The sequence below is a fragment of the Takifugu flavidus genome, chromosome 13 (assembly GCF_003711565.1).
Source record: "Takifugu flavidus isolate HTHZ2018 chromosome 13, ASM371156v2, whole genome shotgun sequence".
In the NCBI taxonomy this organism is placed as follows: Eukaryota; Metazoa; Chordata; class Actinopteri; order Tetraodontiformes; family Tetraodontidae; genus Takifugu; species Takifugu flavidus.
In genome coordinates this window covers 4,635,827-4,661,237 of record NC_079532.1, presented here as the reverse complement: position 1 = coordinate 4,661,237, position 25,411 = coordinate 4,635,827, and the positions used below count along the sequence as shown (strand labels likewise).

The 25,411-nt window shown below is 41.5% G+C and overlaps 3 protein-coding genes across 3 annotated transcripts; 2 read left to right on the top strand and 1 right to left on the bottom strand.

Moving 5' to 3' along the window:
- Window positions 1-876: 876 nt before the first annotated feature.
- arih1 (ariadne ubiquitin-conjugating enzyme E2 binding protein homolog 1 (Drosophila)) lies at window positions 877-12,814 on the bottom strand. Its single transcript, XM_057051163.1, has 14 exons — window positions 12,345-12,814; window positions 9,155-9,222; window positions 8,918-9,065; window positions 8,398-8,490; window positions 8,200-8,255; window positions 7,087-7,153; window positions 6,854-6,960; window positions 6,671-6,713; window positions 6,339-6,410; window positions 5,745-5,875; window positions 3,409-3,466; window positions 2,900-3,160; window positions 2,679-2,791; window positions 877-2,605 (listed from the first exon to the last, which is right to left on the bottom strand). Exons 1-14 carry the CDS (start codon window positions 12,627-12,629, stop codon window positions 2,521-2,523), a joined length of 1,587 nt encoding a protein of 528 aa, XP_056907143.1. The 5' UTR covers window positions 12,630-12,814; the 3' UTR covers window positions 877-2,520.
- Window positions 12,815-17,075: 4,261 nt separating this feature from the next.
- stoml1 (stomatin (EPB72)-like 1) lies at window positions 17,076-20,735 on the top strand. The gene is made up of 7 exons (XM_057051168.1): window positions 17,076-17,408; window positions 17,773-17,879; window positions 17,947-18,096; window positions 18,719-18,922; window positions 19,006-19,210; window positions 19,624-19,818; window positions 20,292-20,735. Exons 1-7 carry the CDS (start codon window positions 17,252-17,254, stop codon window positions 20,486-20,488), a joined length of 1,215 nt encoding a protein of 404 aa, XP_056907148.1. The 5' UTR covers window positions 17,076-17,251; the 3' UTR covers window positions 20,489-20,735.
- Window positions 20,736-20,939: 204 nt separating this feature from the next.
- LOC130535831 (cholesterol side-chain cleavage enzyme, mitochondrial) lies at window positions 20,940-23,676 on the top strand. Its single transcript, XM_057051164.1, has 9 exons — window positions 20,940-21,241; window positions 21,428-21,583; window positions 21,665-21,864; window positions 21,986-22,189; window positions 22,281-22,441; window positions 22,513-22,679; window positions 22,756-22,834; window positions 22,920-23,111; window positions 23,191-23,676. The coding sequence occupies exons 1-9, from the start codon at window positions 20,952-20,954 to the stop codon at window positions 23,305-23,307; spliced, it is 1,566 nt and encodes a 521-aa protein (XP_056907144.1). The 5' UTR covers window positions 20,940-20,951; the 3' UTR covers window positions 23,308-23,676.
- Window positions 23,677-25,411: the final 1,735 nt, after the last annotated feature.

The window sequence follows — 25,411 nt, the reverse complement described above, 5'->3', positions numbered from 1 at the left end:
AGAGTTCCAACTGTCAGAGTGCAAAAGCAAATAATACGTGACTTATGCTGCCTTTTCATCAGCAGGTTCTTTGGCAAATAGTGGTTTACAGGTAGTTCAATATTTTAAGGTGTTTTGTCCCCATCCTGTGGCAAAATTCTTCTTTACATGTTTTTTACATGTCAGTTACAAAAAAAAGCACACCACATTGTGTTTAGGCTGTTTTGTTTGTTTTTTTTAAATAAAGATTTGCTGCTATAGCAAACACCATGTCCGTTATCACACAACCACCCATGCCAGGACAACGTTTGCAACATTTTGCACTTTAATGTTTTCTCAAAAACAAGACAACTATTTTTCCCACATTTTTACACTAGAAGGAAATAAAACACCATTAATAGCATAAAGATATGTAGAAAAGTATTAAAGGTTTTTTTTTTTTTTTTTTTGGGATGTCTCATTTTAATGAAGTAGCTGCTTCTGTTAAACATGTCAAAATGTTCATGAACTACTGGCAGACACAGAACAGAGTGCGGCCTGGAGAGCGTATTAGGCTAACGATCACAGCTAGAGCTAGTGTAACCTGCAATGTTTTAAAAGAAATTAGCCCATTTTTTAATATATATATCAGTCAACCTATTTCATTGAACTCCATACAAATTTATAAAAAAAAGATACAAAGAACCATCCCACCCTTATCATACAATCTCCAACTGTGCACTAAACATCAATCCTCCCATGACTTAACTCCCTGTAGGCCTGGAAGACACATCTCTGAGAAGGTCAGAGCATATTACACTGCAAACAAATAAACAGCGCGGAAATGCATCGTTTGTCTTTGGGTAATTGTGGTCGAGACGAAACCTACTCTAATGACTCACACGGTACTCCCAAAAATAAGATTTCTCATGACATTTATTCAAATAAACATTACAGTTTAGAATTTGCTAGGATAAAATAAGTTTGAAGACATAAGCATGTGGCAAAGGATCCCCTAAAGATGTGAAACTGGGTTAAAAAGGATGCGTTTGAATGAGAGCCGACACTTGGGTGTCATCTTCTGACTCGCCTCAGTGCCGCAATATCCATGTCCCCTCCAGTCCATCGTGGGAAGACTGCAGAGACATGAATGAGCATTTACAAGCAGACGGACGACCAGAACCACCATCGCACTGGACCATACGAAACCTGGAGGGGCACCGACATTTCTAGCCTGTCCCCTTGATCCCCGTCAGTAAACAGAAAAGGGTAACGGACGTATAAACTGGTCTTGCAACATTTATTCATCGTCTGCGTAAGGGTCACATGGTATTCAGCGTCAGGGTGAAGTAAGAGATCTCTCCAAAGAAGCACGGCCGCTATCAACCCCACGGCGTCCAGTTGTTCCCCGCGAGGGATGCGAACCCCTGACCCTGTCTGACAGCAATTCAGACCAACGAGCAGCACTACAAATCCGTGCTGGCACTACATTCTATTACCCTCATTTGATCTCCAAGGTGCAAGCTGGGCTTCAGCAGGGCTGCGCCGAGCCACAGGAAAGATCAGTGGGGAAAAAGCGGAGTGAATGTCACTCAGTTTGGCTCTTGAAAAAATATCGTTTTAAATGTTAAACACCTCTAAAAAAACAAAACAATTAAGAATGTAAGGTTAGACTAGAGGGACGCTAGGTTTAGGTTCTACCTTTTTACTGGGAGGGGGGAAAGGACCTGGGATGTGCACATAAACCAATATTTCATCTGATCCACCAGCAACTCACAAGTGCATGTTCAACGTTGCTGCTAAGGTGTATGCGTGCACGGTTCTGAAGGCAGCGGGGTTGATAGGGCAAATGCCTTATTGCCAAAGACCTCCAATCACACACACCATGGAGGGAGTAAACAGACCCAACCTGCGAGGCGGCGGAGCCCCCTTTATCGATATTGGTGAAGAATAAATCAAAATTATGCAAACACGTGCCACTCTTGCTCTTTAAGTTCCATGCATATGGACTATTTACAAATTGAAAAATACAGACTATTTTGTTCTTATGGTGTTCTTTTTTCTCCCTTCCTCCCCACCCCCCATGAAATGTCTTTGCCCCCAATCAGTCATTCAACATTCAGCCACCCAAGGTTCTCCATACATATTGCAAATGTGGCCGGGACAGTTAAAGCTGCGTTGAAAACATTTTCACACAAATGGGAAACCTAAAATGGAAAAAAAAAAAAAAAAAAATTCGAAGAAAGAAAAGTTTCACAAGCAAAAACAGGAAAATAAGATCAGGGGAGATGTTACAATACGAGCCAAAAGAGTGTATTTCTGCTGTCTGAAGACTCCAAACTTTTGCTAACAATACTGTATTACACTTTTATTTCTCTACTTTCTCTTTAAATATAATTTATTTTGAGTTGGGTTTTTTTTTTAAACAAATCCAGGAAAAAATTATGCAAAAGTGGTTGGTTTGTCAAAAGAGGCGGCAGAAGGCTCGTGCTGCCCTGTTAAATTGCATCAGCGCTCTAGTTTGTCATGATACTCAAGAGTCCATTGCATTAGGACGTGTCCTCAATCCTCAATGTATTCCCACAGGTCCTTCTCATAGCCTTCATGCACATGCTGTAGCAGCACTCTTCGCCTGCTTTCACAGTATCTAAAACACAAAAAAATGTCTGAATTACAACCAACTGTCACAGCTGCGCAGACTCATTTGGAGATTTCATCACCTGTATTTATCTTGTACTTTCTGCTTGATGTCCTGCAAAGAATCCTGGGAGATATCTCGTTCTAAGTAGCCAGAGAGCACCTCTGTGGCATTTTCCAAATCTGCCTGGTTGTTCTGAGCAATAAAGGGGGAAAAAAAGGATTGTTATGCTAACGAATCAACAGATGAAAAGAGAAGTCAGTAAACCTCAACACTGAAAAACATCATTTATGGCCTCCTTACCTCAAAAATAATGGACTGGTTGTTCTTCTTGAGGTAGAAGGCAAAGACGTAAGTGAACATGAGTGTGGAGCGGCACTGGCAGAGCACGTCCACAGCCTTCTTTAGAAACTGCACCTCAATCCAGGACATGTTGTGCTGCTGCATCTCTTCCATCTTCTGCTTCACCTGAGCGTAGAGCTTGTGCTCAAAGCGCAGGCTTTGCATGTGGTTCATGTAGCGGTTGCAATAGAACAGGTACCTCTGTAAAGCAGCTCTGGAACGCTGCGAAAATGGAAGGTCAATGGAAGGTCAAACATGGTCAACCAGACCTAAATTTGAATATTCTGTTATTTGAATGTCCCCGGTGCTGGTTGATTAGCATGATGTATCTAAATAGCTGTATTGTTCCTTTTGACCTGCATTTGGATCATAACAATCTAACTGAGGTATGTAAAAGCTTGAGATGTCCTACAATTTGGATGATGATGTAAGTTTAGAATGCCCATAAAACCAGAAGCATGCTTTATTACCTCTTGAGCATCTCTAGCTGCCTTTGCATCATCTTCATTGTAGCGATTGCAGTTGTACCTGAAACAGCACAGACACACGTCAACATTCAAGGTTGGTGTTGTGTTTACAGAAACTGTAAAAATGTCATTCGTGAGTATTTTAGACCCAGGTGGGGGCTGTGGAGCAGAGCTGCATTCATAAAGTCTCAAGTTTAATTCAACAAAAATGACCAATCCCTCATTCCTAAAAACACTAGTAAAATAGAAACACTTTTGCTGAAGATTAAGCTGAAGATCAAAGATCTAAAACTTTATGTACACATTAAAATGACCCATTTTTCTCAAATATTGTTTACAAATCTGTCTAAATCTGCACTTTTCCATCCACCTGTGCAAGGTGGGCCTCAGGCTGCCCACGAAAAAAGGCCAGCTTAACTGTACGGGGGGCGTGAGCACCATTTGCCCCACACGGTGTCACACGTCTCCTTTGTATAGAGTTGAGTGGGTTGTTGATTTTGGCCTGTGGGATTCTGGTTCACTCCTCTTCAATGCCTGTGTTAAGCTGCTGGATACTGGCAGGAACTGTCATACCCACCGATCCAGAGCATCCCAAACATGCACAATGGTGACATGTCTGGTGAGTCTGCTGGCCATGCAGGAACTGGCTGGGACATTTTCAGCTTCCAGGAATTGTGAACAGATCCTTGAGTCAACATGAGGCTGTGCATAATGCTGCAGTGTGTTGATGATGAATGGCACAACAATGGCTCTCAGAATCTCCTCAGAGTATCTATCTGTGTTCAAAATGCCACCAATAAAAGGTCCAAAGCATACACCTGCCCATACCATAGCTGTTAGAATCATTATAATAAAGTTATCTCCTATTTGCTTCTCCTTGTTATATTCTTTATTCTTGTTATATTGTATCTCATCACATTATGCTTTTATTGCTTGTTAATGCTTAATGTTTGTGATGCTTAATGTGTGAGCTCGCACACCTGTGCAACAACAACAGGATACAGCCGCTGTAATGAGTATCAGGATGCAACATTGATGGGAGTTGCCTTTGTGAGGGTGAAGTTTGTCACCCGCGCTGTTCTTTACTCTTATGTTAAGACTCAGACAAACCACACAAACAACTGGAGGCCTTGCAAGGGAGAGCTGAGCAGCAGTTCGAGCTTCCTCTGTCAACTCGTCAGCTCGTCTGCTGCTCGCTCGCCTCTTATTGGTGCAAACAAGATTTATGTCAAACAGGACCTCACGACTCCTTGTCTCCTAACTACCCATCTTTACGACTTCCTTGTCTTAACTAACAGGATACCTCTAAGTGCTGGTTTTGTAAACAGCTCCAGCACTTAGTTTAAACATTCACACATTCCTCTTAACAGCATTCCTCAAACACTTTAAATCTAGACATCACAGCATCTAAACGATAATAGTAATAACAACAGTTCTTCTCACACCAATAACAGCAGGGGCAGCAGGGAGAGGCAGGAGAATTCCTTCTCTTTGTGTATGTTTTTACATTGTATGGAAGGATGTGCTGTGTGTGTGTGCGAGCCAAGTTAATAAATCAATGAAGAAATGCCCATATATTCACCATTATGGTTCATGTTTTACTATGAATGGACCCTGCTATTGTTGTGTTTCCCCCCTCCCTTTAGGCACAATTGAATTCTGTGTAACTAGGAACCTCCTAATCCTAATAAAAGAAGGGTGGCGAGAGGTGTGTGTTGGAGATCTGTAACTGAGCACATCTGTCCATCCTCCTTGCAAGTAAAACTCAAAACTGTTGTCTTTGCCTCATTTGTTTCTCTCATGTTTTAGGTTTTCTGAACCTAACAATAGCCACAGCCTCAGCGTGAGCCACTCCATCCACAGATCTGACATCAGCGCAGTGACACAGGGTCATCGGACGTACTGTCCAACTCTGAAACACCTACGGAGGCACTCGGCGTGCTAAGTCCATGCTCTCTCAAAACTTTAGACATCTGTGGCTCTGCTATGTGATAAAACTGCACATTTTAGAGTGGTCGTTTATTGTGTTAATGAACTACTGTGCAATAATTATGTTTTCTAATCAGCACCTAACCGGAGCCAGAGGTCGACACAGGACAAATTATATTTCAGGATTCACAGAGCATCACGTTCTCAAAGAGACCGACGTGCGTCGCTCAGGTGTCGAACAGAAAGGTAGAGGAAATCATTCCTGCCGTTCTGTCACGGCGGACAATAAATCTCAAGATCCTGAGGTGAAATCCAACCATATCACTCACTTTTATAGCTCATGATAAACGGGAGCAAAACCAAGTGTTGCGTTCATATATTTGTGCAGTGTATATGAAGGATTTACGCACCATGCAGAGCCGTGAGGTTCCCATGGGCCCAGGCAGACCCAGCAAAACTCAGCTTTACAATTCTGGTTCCTACACACCATGTGGTTGCAGCCGCCATCTTTCTCAATGGTGACGTGGCATTTTGGACACTCCTGTAGGGGAATAGACAATCTTAGAGTGCCTCATGGTTTATCTAGAATACTACCTGTACTAGCAGACAAACAAGTTACCCCACAGCTCGAAACAAACCTCAGTTTTACTCACTGTCACTTGGATCCATCGTCTTATTCCAAATATATGATAAATGTTGTTTTCAGGAAAAAATGGATTCCCAACCAAGTATAAGCCAGATACCTCTACATCTGAACCCCCTTTCCGTTTAAACATATTAATATCTACTTGCGAAAATGGGAATCTATCAGTTAAACAATCTATTGGCAATGTCAATTTTCTAATAACATGATCTCTTATCTCTTAGTATTACATTTTATTTTTTATTGTGTATAGAGCCTTTATGGAAACTATAGGCTACAAACACACCCAAGATGTATAGGATGCTGTTAGGCCTGCTCAAACACACAGGCTAACTGTGTTACAACCTCACTAAGTCCGAACCTTAGTATTTGCTGCGATCCAGTTGGAAGTTTCACTGTCATCGTCACATTTCTTTATCCACTTCCTCAACCACTGCAAAAAGAAAGGGAACAAGTCACCGTGACCGCTCAACATTTTGGAACATTGGATACCCATTCAGTTCATCCTGATCTGATCTAATCTCATCTCCAGTATTACAGACACCAGTGGCTCCATTAGTCCAGGCTATTCACCCCCCATTCTGCATTGGTTTCATTTTAGCAGGGGGGTGTTTGATGACTTTCATAGATTACTTGAATCATGGTGGGGCTGATGTGATGGAGGTAATGCTGTAGCCGCTGCTGATTGCTTACCTTGCACTTCACAGGGTCGTGCCAATTCTCTCCACAGTTAAAGCTGCACAGACAGAGATCATGTCCAAATTATGTTTAATTAAATAATCACCCACGTGTACTTAAGTTAATCAGAGAGATTTCACGTCTATTCGAATCACAGTAAAGTGTTTGCAGTAGTCAGACGTGTTAATTGACCCTCACCAAAACTGACGGCCGCACTTGCATCTCACAGGCTTGGCGTCTGGATACTGGACTTTGACAACATGGTGACAGTCTGGTGCAGGGCACCACTTTAACAATCGGTTGCACTTAGATTGATGAGAAATATTAAATCAGTTTCATGACAATATACATGAATGAATAAAAAGGTATAGTATGTGCATGTGTAGGTCATCTGAAAAATACTGGAATGGAGGAAAAGTCTAAAAGCTTACCTCTACAAAACTATTTGTAATTAAATGCTGGTACTTCAATTTCACTTTTGAATCGGTTATGAGGCGCCTGTAAGAGAATTTCAATCATTTAGTAACTTCCAAATAAAGTAGACACTAAAATGTGCATCATTAACCCTAATACACATAACAAATGCCTCCCAAACAATAAATCAACTTAATTTTATAAAATGTACATATTTACAGACATTCTTAATTTAAAAACAGCTTTATGCAACATTTTAGAAGAAAATCTAACAGTTATTTCCGCATATTTCCCTTTTTGAGATTTAAAAAAACAAGCAGCAGCATAAAGACTGCTGACAAGGTAAAGATAAATCATCAATAGCAGTATAAATGGAGCAAAGGTTTGTAGACCCCAAACTGATCACAGAAAGACCTGTTGACTGGCCCTGTGAGAATCTAGGTTAAGACAATTAGGGTCAGCTTAAGACTTGGTACGGGAGATTAGTGTCCATGCTTTCGATAAGGTGGTGTGCTGCACTGCACAGTGGACTAAACATTAACAATAGAGATGCAGCTCATAAGGATGGGCTAACTTCAGATAATGCCCATTAAAAACACTAAATTCAGGTTGCTGGACAACATAAAGCACATTAAAAACACATTTGGCTCAGCTTTGACTCATCATTTTCTTGTGATGTTCAACAAAACACTGATGAAACTGGGTGAAGTTTTAATGGACGTTCTTGCGCTACCCTGTGGAAGCTTTTGCTCCAAACCTATGCTGCGCACAAAGGTTTGTATCTATGAATTAAATCAAAAACACATTTGGAACATTCTAAATCTCATTTCCCAGTATCAGTTAAAAAAATGTTAGCCTTGAAATGGACTTGCTGAGCTCTCCAAAGCCACAGCTGTTATTCTGTATAGGTGGACTATGTGATAATCAAATTACTTAAGGTAAAAGCCAAAAATGAAGTAAAAAAATGTTTTTTTACTTATTTTGCTCAATACAACAACCTGCCAACTAAAAGCTTTCATATATTTGAATTTAAGCACCCAGGGCTCAAATGAATCTCTAATTTACATCCAACTGTGGCAACAACCAATGCTGAACAAGGACATATGAGTAGATAAAGCAGTAATACTCACATCACTGTGTTATCATCAACCAAAATGTCACAACTATGAGCAGGACAAGAAATAGTCTGAGAAAACAAAAACAGTTCAGTTGTGGACACTTACACCCTGAAAAGAAACCATTATTTGAAGGGTGGAACAGTTCAGCGCGCTGCACGTTTTATTTTTTTAAACAGACATTTCATGAACTGTCCCGACCCGTGTGAATACCTGTCCCATTCCTTCTTCTATAATTTTGGTGGTCAGGTAATCTCCCCAGCACTGCATGCAGAACTTGTGCCCGCACTCAAGTCCTGTAAAATACTGCAGGAGAAAAGATTCCAGTCAGGTAAACTGGAAAATATATACCACAGATGACGCACAACTACATCTAAAACCACCAGATATATGGTTTTATTTTACTACGGGGTTGATTTTTCTGAAATGTAGTAAATGCATCATAAAAGTCGATGTGTCAGAAGTTCTGCCACTAAAGGAGCATGAATGTCCACCCCCAACATGAGTGTGTGGCTAACCAAAGAACACTAAAGATGTCCGATTTCCACCCACGCGAGTGTGGTGACAGTGAGGTTAGTGTTCTAGAGTTACATCTGTCGTGTGAGGTGCAGGCTGAATAATGTGACAGAGTTTTAGAAATGTGTTTTCATCTGTACTATATCGTCTTTTGGTTTGTTTTAGTGAATTGTTTTTTAAACACTGGGAAATATGGAGCCGTTTTGAATACACTCACAGAGTTTGGGAAGTTTAGGTAGCAGATCTGACAGGGCATGTCTTGTGCTGATGATCTGGTGTTGATTGGAGGACGGATCCGAGGCTTCTTACTGGGGTTAATGACATGGCACTCAGAGAAAAGCTTGTCAAGGTTACCATCGAAATACCTGTATTCAAAAAGATAAATCAGAGTAAAAGTAGAAATCATTCCATTGATATTTACATATAGAAAATATGCCAAGAAGAACCTGCTCACCTTTCCATAAGCTTTTCTTTATCCCAGTTAAAATGACTGAGAAGTATGCGTGTTATTGTTACAGGATTCTAGAAGGAGGAGAGGTTTTCACATCAGAACAACTGAGACCACACAGAGAGCAGGATCCGAATACAGAAATGACCATATGAAATCCTGTTCATAAAACAGGGAGCCAGGAAGGGTGTTGACATTTCAGCATATCAAATTAAGCTTAAGCCTTTCCCTAAAACACTAACAGGCAATCCTGCATTCTAAAACAATATGTGCAATATGATCTTTTTTGCAGCGATGCTCCCTCGTGGACGGCTCTCTCTCATATTATTGAACTGTTAATAAAACACTGATTCTGCCACAGTGGGCACAACACCAGCGCTCATTCTGGCTGCAGGTTTCCCATCACATCTCGGAGCTCGCCATCAGAAATGACGCTGTGAGGTGGCGTTATGGTGCCACCCTACTGTGCTGCACGAGCAAAGAAAAAAAAGACAAAAAAGAGGCTGTTGTAGACGTGACATTGCACATCCTGTGTGTGCAATAATCTCTCCAGCTGTGAGGCTCTTATTTTAGGGAAAAGCATCTTTAAAAGTGGCTCAATCGGGATACGAGGTTGACGTTAGTACAAGCTCCACACTGTAGACCTTAGATGTTTAAGTAGAAGACGCGCACCTTCATCGTGGTGAAAATCTGATTTCAGTCAGCCGATGAGACATCAAACTGAACGACTGTTTAGCTTTGGAGCCGAGAGGACAAACAGATTGTACTTTCAGCCGAGCTGTTGCTCAGTCCAACAGGACGGCTGTAGAATGAAAGAGGATTCAAATATTTACGTTATAGTCGTCTTGGTGAAGCTTGAGCTGTGTCTCTGACTTCAGGGCTTAAGGATTCACGTTCATTGTGATTCATGAACCTGTATTTGTCAAAACCACTGCAGAGGACTGGGAGGGAAGAGCAAATGGTCTTTCTTCCACTCATGCATCTACTACCATGAGTCTATTGTAACTATGTCACTATTGTTTCAGGGTTAGACTGTGTTCAGTGCATGTGTTTTGTTTGTTGCACAAGTAAACACGGCCTTTATTTTTTTGTTAAATTGAACCACCACATGATGTCATGATAAAGTCTGTAGGCACTCATGACCCCCTATGATCCAGATCCTCAACATGCTTCTTTTTAAATGTGTGATACTAGTTCTCCAATAAAGATGCCATAATTAGGCGGTCACCTGAATGACCACATGATTTATATGGCTGACAAGGCTGCTGTCCTACAAGTGGTGCGTTTTTAGCCCGATAGTCATTCATTAGAGAAGCCGTGGGTAACACGGAACAACAGGAATCAGTCAGTCTCTTTAACAGTAGCGCCAAGATTCCAAAATAGTGGTGTGTGACGCTTAAATAGTGCTCCGTATCCATAGTGTTGCTGTAGCGGCACGTACCCGTCTGTGGCTCACATGCTTCTATTTTTAAGCAGTGTGGGCGCTTTCATTGACAGTTTATAATTTGGACAGGTACTGGTATGCAATGGCTACTCTAGGAGTACAAACCAATGAAATAGTGGTACAGACCACTAAAATAGTAGTATTTACAGATGTCAGAGGGGTACTCCAATTTGTCCATTTAATATCCTAGTGCCAGTCCGCTAAAAATAGAGGCGTGCGAGCCACAGAGAGGTACATACTGTTAAACCAACGAGATGACTCTTTGACACCGGTACCTGTGTGTGAGCGGCACGGACCAAATACCACTGGGATCTCGGTGTTGCTCTTCGTTAATGTGGTCGGCAGGACTGCTTCTTTCGTTTGAGGCGTCTGGTTTCAAGATGGCAGTGTTGAAAGTGAAGACGATGACACCGTTTTTCCAGGTTTTAGTAAATGATAGTTTCCCTTCACACAGCCCAAACAGTGCGTCTCTTATCCTCACAAACCCTTTACAAAATGAGGGACGGTAACGTCTGGACTGACCCGCCAGAATGGAAAAGATCACAAGACTGCAGTCTCGGTTTGCAAACTGTGGTGTAGGCCACTCTTAAATGAAGATATAATATATTCAGGTTGGTTATATGCGTGAGGTATGTATGTATGCTTCGGAGAAGGGGTTGTTTTAGAAAATGCCATTTAAATGACAATTATAACTGACACAGCTCATCCAAGGTAAATTATAGTCACCTCAGATCACATTCTTCCACAGGCACAAATAGAGTTTTGGGTTTATTTAACTTTTTACTCTGTGCTGCAGCATGTATATTTAGATGGAGCCCTTTTAGGTGGATCACCATGACGGTTGTCTCTCTGGTGACAACCTCATTGCTGCTGACCCAGTACACGTTTCTTACACCCATTTAAGATGTACAATTCAGGGTGGGAATGGTCGCAGCCCCAAAACATGCATTTAAAGCACAACATGGTTCTTTGGACGGGACTGGGGAGTGTTCTGCCGAGCTAATTTTCCATTTCTTGTGTGCCTAACTGGAGGTAAAAAAGAAAAGGAAATGGAGGCCAAGGCTGACGATGAGCCAAGGGGCTTCACAGGATTTTCCCTTCTGTATTATTTTAGGTTCTTCTATTCAGATGGCACGAAAGGGTTCGTTTAGTGATCAAAACAGTGTTGACGATATTTTAAGCCGTTAATGTTAACCGCCTACCTAGCTCACGGGCACGACGACCGAGCCTTGCGTTAGAAAAAAACGTTACAATATCAACGTCAACGCTATTTAGAGATAATTTCCAACGTTGGGCTTTGTTGGCAGTGTCCATATACGAAGCCTGCCATCTGATGTGGCCTGACAATGGGGTATATCTTGGGCATATACAGTAATATTATAACTAGGGCGCTGGGTTGACCGATCCAGAGAGCTAGTTAGCGAAATGGCTTATGCTAAAGCTATCGTTAGCTTAGCAAGCGGTGCTGCCAACTTCTCAACAGGGATTAGACCACTTCCTGAATTTGGGAATTGATATATGTACGTAACTTTGATGTCACCGACATCAACTTAAAGCATATGTGTGTAAGGAAACCCCTCCGAGAGAAATAAGTCAGTAAAATGCATCTGTGCGTTGATGAGGCAAACTTCCAGCAAGTAGGCTAAACTACTCGTTGAGGGCTAACGGCTAAGCTAAAATCTAGGGCCTGTTGAAGCTTCACCCAAACCTGGACCCCGGTCTTTCCTGACACTGACATACCAAAATACTTACCTGAATGACCTCGTTGACCTCCCTGATGCACTCCACCATATGCTGTAGGATTTGCTCGGCAGTTAAAACCTCGAACCGGTAGTCCTCCTCGTCTTCCTCGCCAGGACCGTGGCCACCTCCGACAGGATCGCCGGACTCATCTCGCTCTCCACCGGGCACCACGGGATCGACCAACTCCACTTCGCCGAGCTCCAGGGTGTCGTCCTCGGGGTCCTCTTCGGCGCTGTCGTCGCTACATTCCTCTTCGTCGTCGAACTCATAGTTGTACCCTTCGTCCGAGTCCATTCCTGGGGTTCTCTATTTGTGACACGCACAGTAGAGAATGTGAAATGTTGGGTTGCGGAAAAGGTTAAAAACAAAAACAATCCAAGCCGCGTTTCAACTGCAGTGAAAATAACAACAAAACGTCGCTAGTGCTAAAGCCAACAAAGGGACTCGGCGTCAACATCTGACGCCGGCCTTACGTCAGACAGGCTGGACGACAAAACCTTACGGGGGAACAACGTAGTCAACGTGTTCTGTTCAATTTAACCTGGACCAAAAATGCACTCTGGATTTATAAACGCGAAACGCCTGTGGTAGAATTAATCTAAAATAAGAATGATGAAAATGTTTGGATTTTCGCACTTTTTGGGTGCGTGTTGGACATCGATATTTCCAGCGTTATTATTATTCTTATTATTATTCTTATTATTATTATTATATTCTTATTATTATTAGAAGTAGTAGTAGTAGTATTTATTTATTTATTTATTTTTAACCTTTAGGAAGTGCGTGAGAAATATGGGGAATACGTTTTGCGGGTAGTTTCATATGCATAATTGTTTTTTTAAGCCGAAGAATATAACTCCTTGTGCAGATTTCCGTCAGGAATTTCCCACAGCTTATTCCCAAAAATGATGCTTATTATAAACATGCTGAAAATTACCTTTCTCGCAATATAAAGAATTCTTCAAATCCTTCCTGGATCCACATGGTGATGTGGTTAAAATCTGTTCATCACTTTTCTATTTATTTTTCTAACAATCACAAACATAAATGCCAGCTATGACCTTGGCAGAGGTAATGAGGGAGGCGATATCCTTTGTGATTTGTGGTGCTAAGCTATTCAAGACTAAATTATTCCTTTGGTGCAGGTCAACCTGATCAGCGTCTTTCTATTTCTTGCTTTTTATACTTTTTTTTTTTAATCTAATCAAAATCTGTGCTTTCACTCAGCCAGGTTCCCAGGAGCTCACGTTTTGAAAATTTCGGATAGTTGGGGTTTTTTTTAGTCATATATCAATAAATATTCCTAGGAATACATTAGAAGTCCAGATTCTTTGAGTGGAAGACAAACAATACCACAGAGGTGTCAAAGAGAAGCAAATTGAAAGGGGGTTGATTTGAGGCATTTGTCTTAAGTTTAAAGAGACATTTGTTAACTACAGTATAAGGAGAGATAAAGGAAATATATTATCAGATAAAGAAAAAGACATTCCTTGCATTTAATGTAGAGGCACACAGAATTACCTTCTCAAGGAAATGTCAGAAAGTTAAAAGTAATGTTGAGTCAAGTTTTCTCTCTTACAGTATTGACCAAGAATCTCATCTGAGAACAGAGAAACGGGGCTGGAGAGGAGATTTAAAGGGCCTCTAGTCGATAATCTGGATGTTGGTGTTTTAATCCCAGTGTTAACTGCTTAAAATATGGAGGCCAGGATAATTAGAGGAGATGTTTCACAGAGTCATGATGACAAAATGGTCCTCAAACTGAAGGGGAACATTTCAGAGAAAGCAAATGGAGGGATGCATGTTGTTGTCAGGCGTAGAACACTGATAACAGAGTTCAGACACTGACAGTGCTAAATTCTCTATAAGACAACCTTAAAACTAACACGCACACACACAACCTTTAGACGCTTCACTTTTAATTCCTTTTGAGTGACACTAAAACATAATAATATTCCCACAAACCATCATCCAGATACAACAATACATTTTTCCATTTACTGAAAAGTGTTCAAGCCTTTTGCAAAGGTTTTTTCGCGATCCATGCAGAAGAAATAATGCATTCACACGTAAATCTTTGTTTACAAATGCTGATTAAAACGATGACCTCTGGCCCCACCTGCAGGCCTTAATACAAACTATTTCTACTAAAATAAAGGCTCTGAATCGTTTTCTATTGCCTACTTTTTCCAATTTAGTTTTGCAATTCAGGTTGGTCATAAACAACCAACAAATCCCATCATCCCCTTCATCAAAGGTACTCTAATCATGAATGTCTCTTCACATGATAATAATTAAATACAAGGTAAACTGCATTTATAAGATTTTAGAGGATAAGTCAACTCAGACTGATTGAGCTGATATTATTTGGATGGATTTCAGGTGGTGGGATAAAACAGGTCTCAGAAGATGACTTCTCAGGCTTGCGTTGGACCTGTCAGGGGTAACAAATGTTAAATCGTGTTTTTCCTTGTATTAACATTAGCATTAACATGAGAATTGTGTTGTGAGGAAATGTCCCTGTCAGGCTTAATCCAGGCAGCGTTTTAATGCAGAAACTAGCAGCATCAACGTCAACAACTGAAGAATCAGACAAAAAGGGCAGCGGGGCTACTTCCTGTCAAGGTGTTGTGTAATCTGCTTGACAGCTTCAATAATCTCAGTAACGTGCTAATCTGCTCATCACTGATGCTTCAGTGACACGCATAATCCAATATCACATCTGAGATTACTGTTCTTAGTACTGCTTAGGTCAGTATAAATGTGCATTTTGGCTTAGTCACACAAATCATTAAGACTCAATTAGAGGTTGTTCTGCACGCCATCATCTTATCTGTCATATTTGCAAAGGTCTAGTAGTCTGAAATTATGTTATTTTTTAAAAATAAAAACAAATCGTAACAACAAACACATACATATTACTTCCCTTGCTGATTCATCAAAGGAGTGAGGGTTTTTAATATATGTTTGTGTCACAACTACAATAAAACACTTTTAGATATCATGCAAAGCATCATATGGTGATAGTGCTGCACAATGCATAATACTGCTGGACAGACACTGTTCTTTTTTCAGTTAAAGACATTTTCCAGAAATGATCAGCAGCAGCAGCAGCATGTCAGTGTCTTCAATATCTTCAGTGTCTTTTGTATGTGTAATCTAACAAGAGGGCCAGACAAGACGTATTTGCGCATGAGATGTAACAAATCTGGAATTTGCTCCAGAAGAAATCAACATGTGGCAAAGACTGGATGATGGTCACCTTGTGGCTGCTGTTTCAAACTTTACACTACTTGTTTTCCTTCTCATCAGCCCCCACGCTTGTGAATCCTCTTCCCATTTCATTGAAGGTTAAGCTGCTTTGCTGATTTGGGGCAGCCTCTCCTGGGGCCATTACATCATTGGAAGGGCCAATATGGCCAACAGTGAACATCTCAGACAGTCACAAATAATCCATTGTGCTATGTTCCTGAATCTCTGACTGTTGATGACTTACTGAGCTGTATCCTTTACACATAAATTATATAATGACACGTGAGCAGAAAGATATTCTTCATCAGTGTTCTCCTGTTGGATGCAATGATGCCTGGAAGTGGTGTGACTGATTGATTTACCTCTACAGACGGGAAGAATTAAGAGGATGACAGACCAGTGTTTGCTCACACAGCTCCCAATCTTAATCCTCTTGTCTTTCTTCAAGACACGACTAAGACTCCCTCACTCATTCTCACACAAAGAAGATAAAGGAGACTCTGCTGAAAATGTATTACTTTGGAAACAACTTGAAGAACATCGTTACTGGACATTCCTGAAACTGTTTTATGGAAATTCTATACAATAATTGTGTTTTGAGAGCTTTGCTACAAGTCAGACAACCCTTAGAAATATTTGTGGGAAAACATATATTTTGAGCTCTAAACTGATAAAGTGAATGTCTTTCAAAATAGAGACCCGCGTGCTTCTTCTGACCATGATGGAACTGCTGCAGGGGAGCTTTTAATTAAGAATGTATAGGATTACAGTACTCCACGCCAATCTGGTGTCATCACCATCCTCAGCTAATTACTTCTGTTTAAATGTCAGGCAAATCAAATGGAAATTGCATGCTTTGTACTCCAGCAATGGAAACCACTATGGTATGGCTGCAGCAGCTTCTTTATCTGCAGTGTGAGGAGAAACCTGATATACAGGTGAAAAAAATGACCATAATTGCTGCCACAAAGAAATATTTTGTATTTATTTAGTCATTTATTTCCCATGTCACTGGTGTCAGGCTGGAACGGGCAGCTGCCCTGTTGACAAAGCTCAGCCAAGCTTGCAGACTAAAAAAGTGTCTCCAAGATGGGATGAACAAAGATAGTGACCTGGATGTACACAGAATTTGTTTACACTACAAGTGGAAATGGTTTTCAGATTAATTTTAATTTATTTTTCTTTGTGATAGCTGTACAGACTGAGCAGAAGCCTCGAAACACAGCGCATATTAGCATGGACTCTAGTTGTGTAGACTCGAGGAAGGAGCACTTGGCCACTCGGTAATCTGCCCACCTCGTAATCTGTGTTCCTAGAAGGTTTTTTTTACAATGCAAATTACAAAAATTACTAAAATGTACTGGTAAAAGTAAAGTATTTGGTTGTCATATACCGGTACTGGGTCTGTCATAGAAGGTAAAATGAAATCACTCATCCGTAACGTTAGGTGGCGGTAACGAGCAGATTTACTAGAGAGAACGCTGCTAAATACCAGAAGAAGTGCGGAAGGAAAACACGGAAGTGCACTATTCTCGGTTAAAGGCTTGCTGTTTAATCGCGAAAATAGCGATTAATTTTTATTAAAATCTCAGCTGCGGTTTAATTCACCTGAAACTGCTAAATAAAATGTCTTAAATGTCAGATTGGAATTGTCCTGCATAACAATGTTTCAGAAATCGTATCAGCTGCTCCCTCAAAGGGACCCCACAAGTCCGAGGACCCCTGGATTGTTTGTGGATCTCGATGGCTTCGAACAGCCCAGCTACAGTAAAGGACGTTCATTCGACAACATGCCTAATGTTTCTCAAAACGATTTCACTGGTATGAAGCAACATTACCTGTAGGAACGCAATTGTTACATAGTTACTGAGTTGTAATTAAACAATATTTGGAAGGCATTAGTGGACCTATGTTGCATAGACTATCGTTACTCCCGTCTCCGGTTATAATTAACCTTATTGAAACATCCATGGTCAAGATTCCAGGTCCTTTCTGGTGTCATTTTCATGGACTTACCGATTAATTGAGATAATTAATTAATTGAGCTCAGTAATGCTTCTTGAATAGTCTCAGACCGTTGATACACAAACACAGATGCTATTATAACAACTGAGGTGATAGATAATTGCCGGGACCCAATAATGTTTTTAAAACTAAAACGTTCTCTTTTGTGTCTCCTAACCAGATACCTCTCAGGGATGGGTATCCTGGATCTGCAACCTAATTGTTATCTTTCTCGTTTATATCTGTACATTTTTATTATTTCCTATAACAGGATGGTTTGTCTTAAAGGTAACGTAAAATTTATTGTTCCTACACAATGTCTCAGTATAAAAAACTTAAGCGTTTGTGTCTATAGACAGTTCCTAACTACCAGAGGATAGTCGTGTTTCGTCTGGGTCGAGTGTGTCCTCCAAAGGGTCCTGGCATTGTGCTTGTGCTTCCCCTCATTGACCAGTGGCAGAGAGTAGATCTACGAACCCGTGCTTTCAACATCCCTCCTTGCCAGGTACACCTCAATGTTCAGCCTCAAAATTATCTGCCGCCAAAGCAGCAACAAAGGAGTAATTAAGTAATTTTCAAGAGATGCTTATGTACGTTCGTAATCACAGGGTCCAAAGAAACCATTTGTCAATGACGCAGACAGATATCGTCATTATGTGAATTACTGTATCCTACAGGGGGCGCTGTCCTCCCATTTGGAAACCAGAGACCGACGCTACTGGGAATACTGTGTTCAGATTAGATTACGCCTATTTTCACTCGCGGTCTAAATCTAATGTACTGTAATAAATATGTCTAAGATCCATACATTTTAATTGGATTCATTACATTGCATTAGCGTTCACTTGAGAGGCTCCAGTTCCTCAAATGTTTTTCTCCAAAGAACAGAAATGTTAAAATCACTTTGCTTATTTCCTAATTAGAATCCTGACTGTATATTTAGCCTCATTGTTAAATATAAATAAGTCCAATTCTATCACAAACAAATCGTTACATATTTTCTGACTTATCTTGAATTCAGATAATTCATACATTAGCTATAAAATATTCCATTGGCAGTTGTTTATTATTCCAGTGATGTCAATGTATTTTTCGGTCCAGTATGAATTCCTTTCTTGTGACTGTAGGTAACTACTCAGGATGGTGGTATACTATCAGTGGGAGCAGACATCCAGTTCAGGATCTGGAATCCCGTCATGTCGGTAGTGTCAGTCCAGGACCTGAATGCCTCAACTAGAATGACGGCACAAAATGCTTTAATCTACAGCCTGGCAAAGAAAACAGTCAGAGAGATCCAGACCGAGAGAGTTAAACTGGGAGAATATCTGGGGGTGAGACTATGTATACCAGTATCTTTAGAAGATAGTTACTTAACACCTGGTCCTGTAGTGACACTGTTTCTTGGTCTGCACAGATGGATATAAATGAGATGACTCGGCATTGGGGGCTGGAGGTGGACAGGGTAGAGCTAACCCTGGGCTCTTTATTAAAAGCACCAGATGAAGGCGCTTCGGGGCACTTCATCATGCCCCCATCTGTGCCCGGGCTGGAAGGCCTCGCTGGGCCAATTCAGCAACTGGCCATGCACTTTATGGGCCACAGCTCACAATATAACCAAGGTGTGGTGCTACAGACAAGTACATTTTCATAACACTTCAAAGGTTTCTTTCTTCTGAATTCGACATTACCAAATAAAATATTCTGTTCCAATTCCTTTCCCTGGATCGAGGAACCTACCAGCAAGGACTGAAAGGAAGCTAGTTTGACTAGTGATTTGTTCAATACCAAAAGTACAGTATGTACAGTATCTCACAACGTAACATCTGGTAAAGCTGTGATGGTTCTCAATTTTTTTTTAAATCTTATAAAAATCTGCACCTCGAACCATGTTGGCATCATATTGCTCAGCAAAAATGTACACTTTACATTGTATTTTTGTAAAATTGAAAGAAAATATTTATTGTCCTTATTTTAGTCATAAAAGCCAAATATAACATTATAATTCTAGACAAGATTTATTTTCTCTCCACAGAGGACAAAATGACTTTTATAGATGAACTCAGCGGAGGCCCTGTTGTGGCCACTCCAGGTTCTGTTGAAGAACTTCTCAACTGTGTGAAGCTCCTGATGTCTGAAAATCTGGTCCGCCAGGTCGGCGCCAGCTACCATTTTGATATAAACTCTGAAGATGAAGGCCATCATAGATACTATGTGGATCTGAGCCAAGGTAACTACAGAGAATTATCATCCCAGTTGATGAATACTTTGATGTCAGATGTCTGTGTAGATTGTCATTCATCAAGGTCATAGTTATCCAAAGTAGGATCTCTGTGTTGATTAGTGTACTAATGATCTGGGTGGTCACCTGAGAGTCGATGGCAGACTCGGTGACCTCGTTTCAGTTTGGGTGCTTCCCCTTTGACTGCTGGTTCACCAGGTCTTGTGAAAGGGTGTGAACTTTTGGATTGTTGGAAAGAGCGGAGGACTCCATTGTATGTGGTGATAGGAAGTGCCTTAGCCCACCGCCTCTGTTTAAGGTTGGGTTTACCAACTCGATGTGGATGGCTTCCTTGACACCACTCTTGACCACCCAGATTATTAGCACAATGGTCCGCAAGAAGGCTAAACTCTTCAAGAAAACCTTAACACGATGCAGAGATCTTACTTTGGATTAAATGCTGTTCTGTGTGTCTTTTGTAGGGAGCGGTGCTGCTGGAGCTGGATCCTTGAACAAAGAACCAGATGTAACTCTCAGTATGAGTGACCATGACCTTCTAGCCATGTTCCAAGGAAACCTACGACCATTTGCTGCTTACACCAGTGGTCGTCTTAAAATTCAGGGAGACATAAAGACTGCCATGAAGCTGGAGGAACTGATAAATCTGTTAAAGAAATAGAAATGACATGGATAAACGGACCTAATCTTCCTGGAAGTGCCTTCAATTCCAAAATACAGAAGAGATAAAAACTATCAAGCTTTAAAGTGTGTACAGGCTTTTATCTCATATCTGAGTTTTCTGTTTTTGTGACTAAACCAAAACAAAAAATTAAATATCAGACTCATGGCTTTATTAGAGGAAACTTACCATTTTAAGTGTGTATTTTGTGTATTATACTATGTGTCATTAAATGTACAACATACTAGATTTGTCTCACAGAATCATGTTTCTGACTCACAAACTGGACAATTTTAACACTAAATACGACTGGAGTCTAATGAAAGTTGTAAAACTGGATAGCAAAACTCTGAAAAACAGAAAAACATTGCATGTGCTGGGCTGATCAGGGGGGCTGACTATTAAGACCAGCCTCCTTGGTGTGAATTTGTCCCTGGGAGAGTTAAGGCAGCCGCAGAGAGGAATGAGCATATCGTCTGTCAGGATGGCCAGGTGGAGTGTGTGGCGTAGCCCAGTCGTGCTGCCTCTCTCCAGGATGGAAGTGCCGATGACGGGTGCGCGGCACAGCAGCACGATGCCCGTGGCCCGACAGACGTACTCGGACAGTAGCAGCTTTGTCAGGTCTTTCAATGACATTCCAGGACTGTGGAAGAATGGGGTGGCCAACTTGTACAATTTCTGGAAACTGGACGGATTCAGAAATCTGCACCACATCATGGTGCAGAACTTCAACACGTTTGGACCTATTTACAGGTACTGGTGACAAATATCCTTTAGATAACGCAAATCTGGGCTGGCTGTAAAATGAGACAAAACAAAAGTCCTGAATTATGTAAACCTGGAACAGGGCAGTCGAAATAAAAACGAAACATTCGTCATGGGAAATATCTAGTCTCAAGGTCACAAGAACTAAAGTTTCCCCCCCTTTTTTTCTGCCAGAGAAAAAATAGGTTATTACGAAAGTGTAAATATCATCAATCCTGAAGATGCTGCTATCCTGTTCAAAGCGGAGGGCCACTATCCCAAAAGGTTGAAGGTTGAAGCCTGGACATCATACAGAGACTACAGGAATCGAAAATATGGAGTTTTACTCAAGTATATGCTTATCTCCTATTCTCTGTGTGTACAGTATGTTTTACTGTAATTTGTGGAATCTGACCTCTGAACTTTCCACAGGAACGGAGAGGAGTGGAGGTGCAACCGTGTTCTTCTCAACAAGGAGGTGATTTCTCCAAAGGTGCTGGAGAACTTTGTGCCATTGTTGGACGAGGTGGGCAATGATTTCGTCGTCAGGGTTCACAAAAAGATCGCGCGAAGCGGCCAGAACAAATGGACCACTGATCTTTCTCAAGAACTCTTTAAATACGCGCTTGAGTGTAAGACTAATGTTTCAAATCAACATTCAACTGCAACTTTATAGATATTCAAACTATAGTTAACCATATAGATGTTTTAGGCTGAGATTTTTCATCCATTTCTGTCCATTTTGTTACGCAGCGGTGAGCTCTGTGCTGTATGGGGAGCGTCTGGGTTTGTTCCTGGACTACATTGATCCTGAAGCTCAACATTTCATCGACTGCATCAGTCTCATGTTTAAGACCACCTCCCCCATGCTGTATATACCTCCTGCTCTGCTGAGAAAGGTTGGAGCAAAGGTGTGGCGGGACCATGTGGAGGCTTGGGATGGCATCTTCAACCAAGGCAGGGCCACAATTAAATGACCTTACCTATGTGTTTTTGTTCTGGGTCCTTTAAAAAATCTTCTTACAATGTGTATCATCTGGGGTGTTAGCGGATCGCTGCATCCAAAACATCTACAGGCGCTTGCGTCAGGAGACTGGCCCTTCAAAGAAGTATCCTGGTGTCTTGGCCAGCCTGCTCCTGCGGGACAAACTGTCCATTGAAGACATCAAAGCCAGCATTACTGAGCTGATGGCTGGGGGAGTAGACACGGTCAGAGGAAGAACCAAAGAAGAACATGCGTGTGCAACCTGCAGTGGTGAACCGGTTTGTTTGTCTTTCAGACCTCGATCACCCTGCTCTGGACCTTATATGAACTCGCCAGACATCCAAACCTCCAGGAGGAGCTGAGGGCGGAGGTGGCTGCAGCACGCACTGAAAGCCAGGGAGACATGCTGGAGATGCTGAAACGCATTCCACTGGTCAAAGGAGCTCTGAAGGAAACACTGAGGTAAAGAAAAATTAAACAAAGATGTTTGCTTCACTTGCTAGAATTTATGTTTTAAACACATCATCTCTACTCCCAGATTACACCCGGTGGCTGTGAGCTTGCAAAGATACATAGCTGAGGATATCATCATTCAAAACTACCACATCCCAGCTGGAGTAAGTCTAGAATCCAAATGCTGTTCCTACATTTCTAATCTGTTACTCACTTCTCATCATTTCTGCCATTGTATTTTATTTTTAGACCCTTGTCCAGTTAGGTCTGTACGCGATGGGCAGAGACCCTAAAGTGTTTTTCCGGCCAGAACAATACCAACCCTCGCGCTGGCTGCGGAGTGAGACGCACTACTTCAAAAGTCTGGGATTCGGCTTCGGCCCCCGCCAGTGTTTAGGACGAAGAATTGCCGAAGCTGAGATGCAGCTCTTCCTCATCCACGTAAGATGTGCACAGAACCAATACCTTCCACCACGGTCCGTGGGTTCATGACATTAATGCGCACCTCATATCTCTGCAGATGCTGGAAAACTTCAGGGTGGAGAAGCAGCGCCACATGGAAGTGCAGAGCACCTTTGAGCTCATTCTTTTGCCAGACAAGCCCATAATATTAACACTGAAACCTTTAAGCTCATGATGCCAAGGTGAAGAAGAAATTGCGGTGTATGATGAGTGTTTATAAAAAGGCTTCACAAAACACCCCAGTTACGATAAATGAAATCTGATCAACTGTCAACAGAAAGCAATAAATTGAGCTCATCAGGGAAAAAGCTTTAAATGCGTATGAACAAATTACCTCATAAACTTGATAACTAGTGAACAAAGTCATATGCTCTTGTCTATTATTTTAGTGAGGGGATTTTTGGTTTATATTCCACATGGCTGTTAGTAAAAACTCTGGAATGTACAGAAGTGTGTGTGTGTGTGTGTGTGTGTAGAGAATGTAAAATGACTGTAATAAAAGAAATCACCATCACCCAGCGATGAATAAAACAACTGATTCAGATCACATTTTGTATGTGTTTTCCTTAAAAATAGTGCATATTCTTCCTGAAGAGACAATTTTGGCTCAGCTGTAATTCCTCTTCCAGCACCTCATTGTTTTTGTCTCCATTCTGTTGGTTCATTTAACTTATCATACTAGTTCCAACTCAAACACACAGTTGCTTCTAAAGCTTCTGTCTTTGTCAGGCAACAGCAGCAAAGCCTCTGTTTCTCCTGCTGCTGCAAAATCTCTGAAATCCCAGAAGCCCCGTCATCAAGACAGGGACCAGTGAAAGTAAACAGGACATATAATGACTATCAAAATTCTTTTTCTAACTTCTGTCGGGTCATCCTGAAGTTGCTGGCTCCTGACTGGTCTCACTGGCCAGCCTGAAACTCAGAGAGGATTCATGAGAAAATGGTTTTGGAATGGTAAAAATGAAAAATCATGCACACATTGTGTCATTTTCAGGCTTAAATTTGGGTGTGTGGATTCAAATGTGATTGTCATGGAAAGCTGATTGAAATATGAACCTAATACTTTCAAAGACTTTTTCCAGCTCTGAGGTTCGAACCTTAAAGCTACGATTCTCCACTGGATCACAGAGCCTCCACTTTGATGGCAGCAGCGAGAACATCCTTTCAGAGCAGGTCACAAACTGTCCTTCAGGAGATAAGGGACTCATAACCCACACGGCTTATCGAGGTCCAAGGCCTAAATGAACTGGCTTATCATAGAGTGACGGCCTGTGTGGGTATAGACGCTCACAAGGTTTACACGCACACGGGGGAAAACCTTCACTTGGCTGCCTCATTTGCAAATGAAATGTCCTTAAATCCAAGACAAGGAGAGCTGGCAGGATGGTAAATGTTCTGGCATTCCTTGAAATTTGATTTTTACAACTTTGCTCCTACTTGAGTGAGCAGTTTAGGAATCCAGTATCAGAACATGCTGGTTTTCGTTTTCGTTGCAGAGTCAGGCTGCTAAGACCGATGCTGTTACTGGGTGGAGGTGCGCGTCGTCGAGCAACTCCTTCTTTGCTCTGCTACATTCTTTTTTTTCATATTGTGGTGACAGAATTGAATAGAAAGAGAGAGCAGGGCTCAGCTGTATGAATACTGTGTGTGTGTGTGTGGGGGGGGGGGGGACTATTGCAGTATTCCAATCTCAGATGGTGTGGTTGTGACTCCCGTGGGACACAAAGGTGAAATTGACTGCCTAATTGAAGGGGCAGGGATGAGGTGACAATCATGGTGGGGCCCAAAGGCATGATGGGTAGGATGGTTCCCAGTGATGGGCGTTGAACATCCCATCATGTGTCACCTGTAAGCGATCCCACCCTTCTACATGTTTCGACCATATTAAAATATCCTTCCTGTCCCCTGAACACACACTTCAGAACAGAAGGCAGCTGATCCTGGATGTGATATTTAATCATATTATTATGGTTTGACTGGAGCTGTCACCACAACAACGAGCCCATCAATACCCAGTGTGCACTGGGTGGTGCCCAATTTGACAGTGATAAACAAAATTTGCTCATTATCTGGATGCCTCTTCTAGATATACGTGTTTACACATGCCAAATTTTTTAAAAAACAACTTGTCAGCACCGTGAGCTGATAGATTTTATGTAACAGACCATAAGCGTAAGCCAAATGAATAACATTTGAGTTTTGATCGCGAGAAATTCAAGCAGGAGGCCTTTTTTCCCACTCGTGTTACATCACTGCAGCATCCACGAAACCAACAAGAG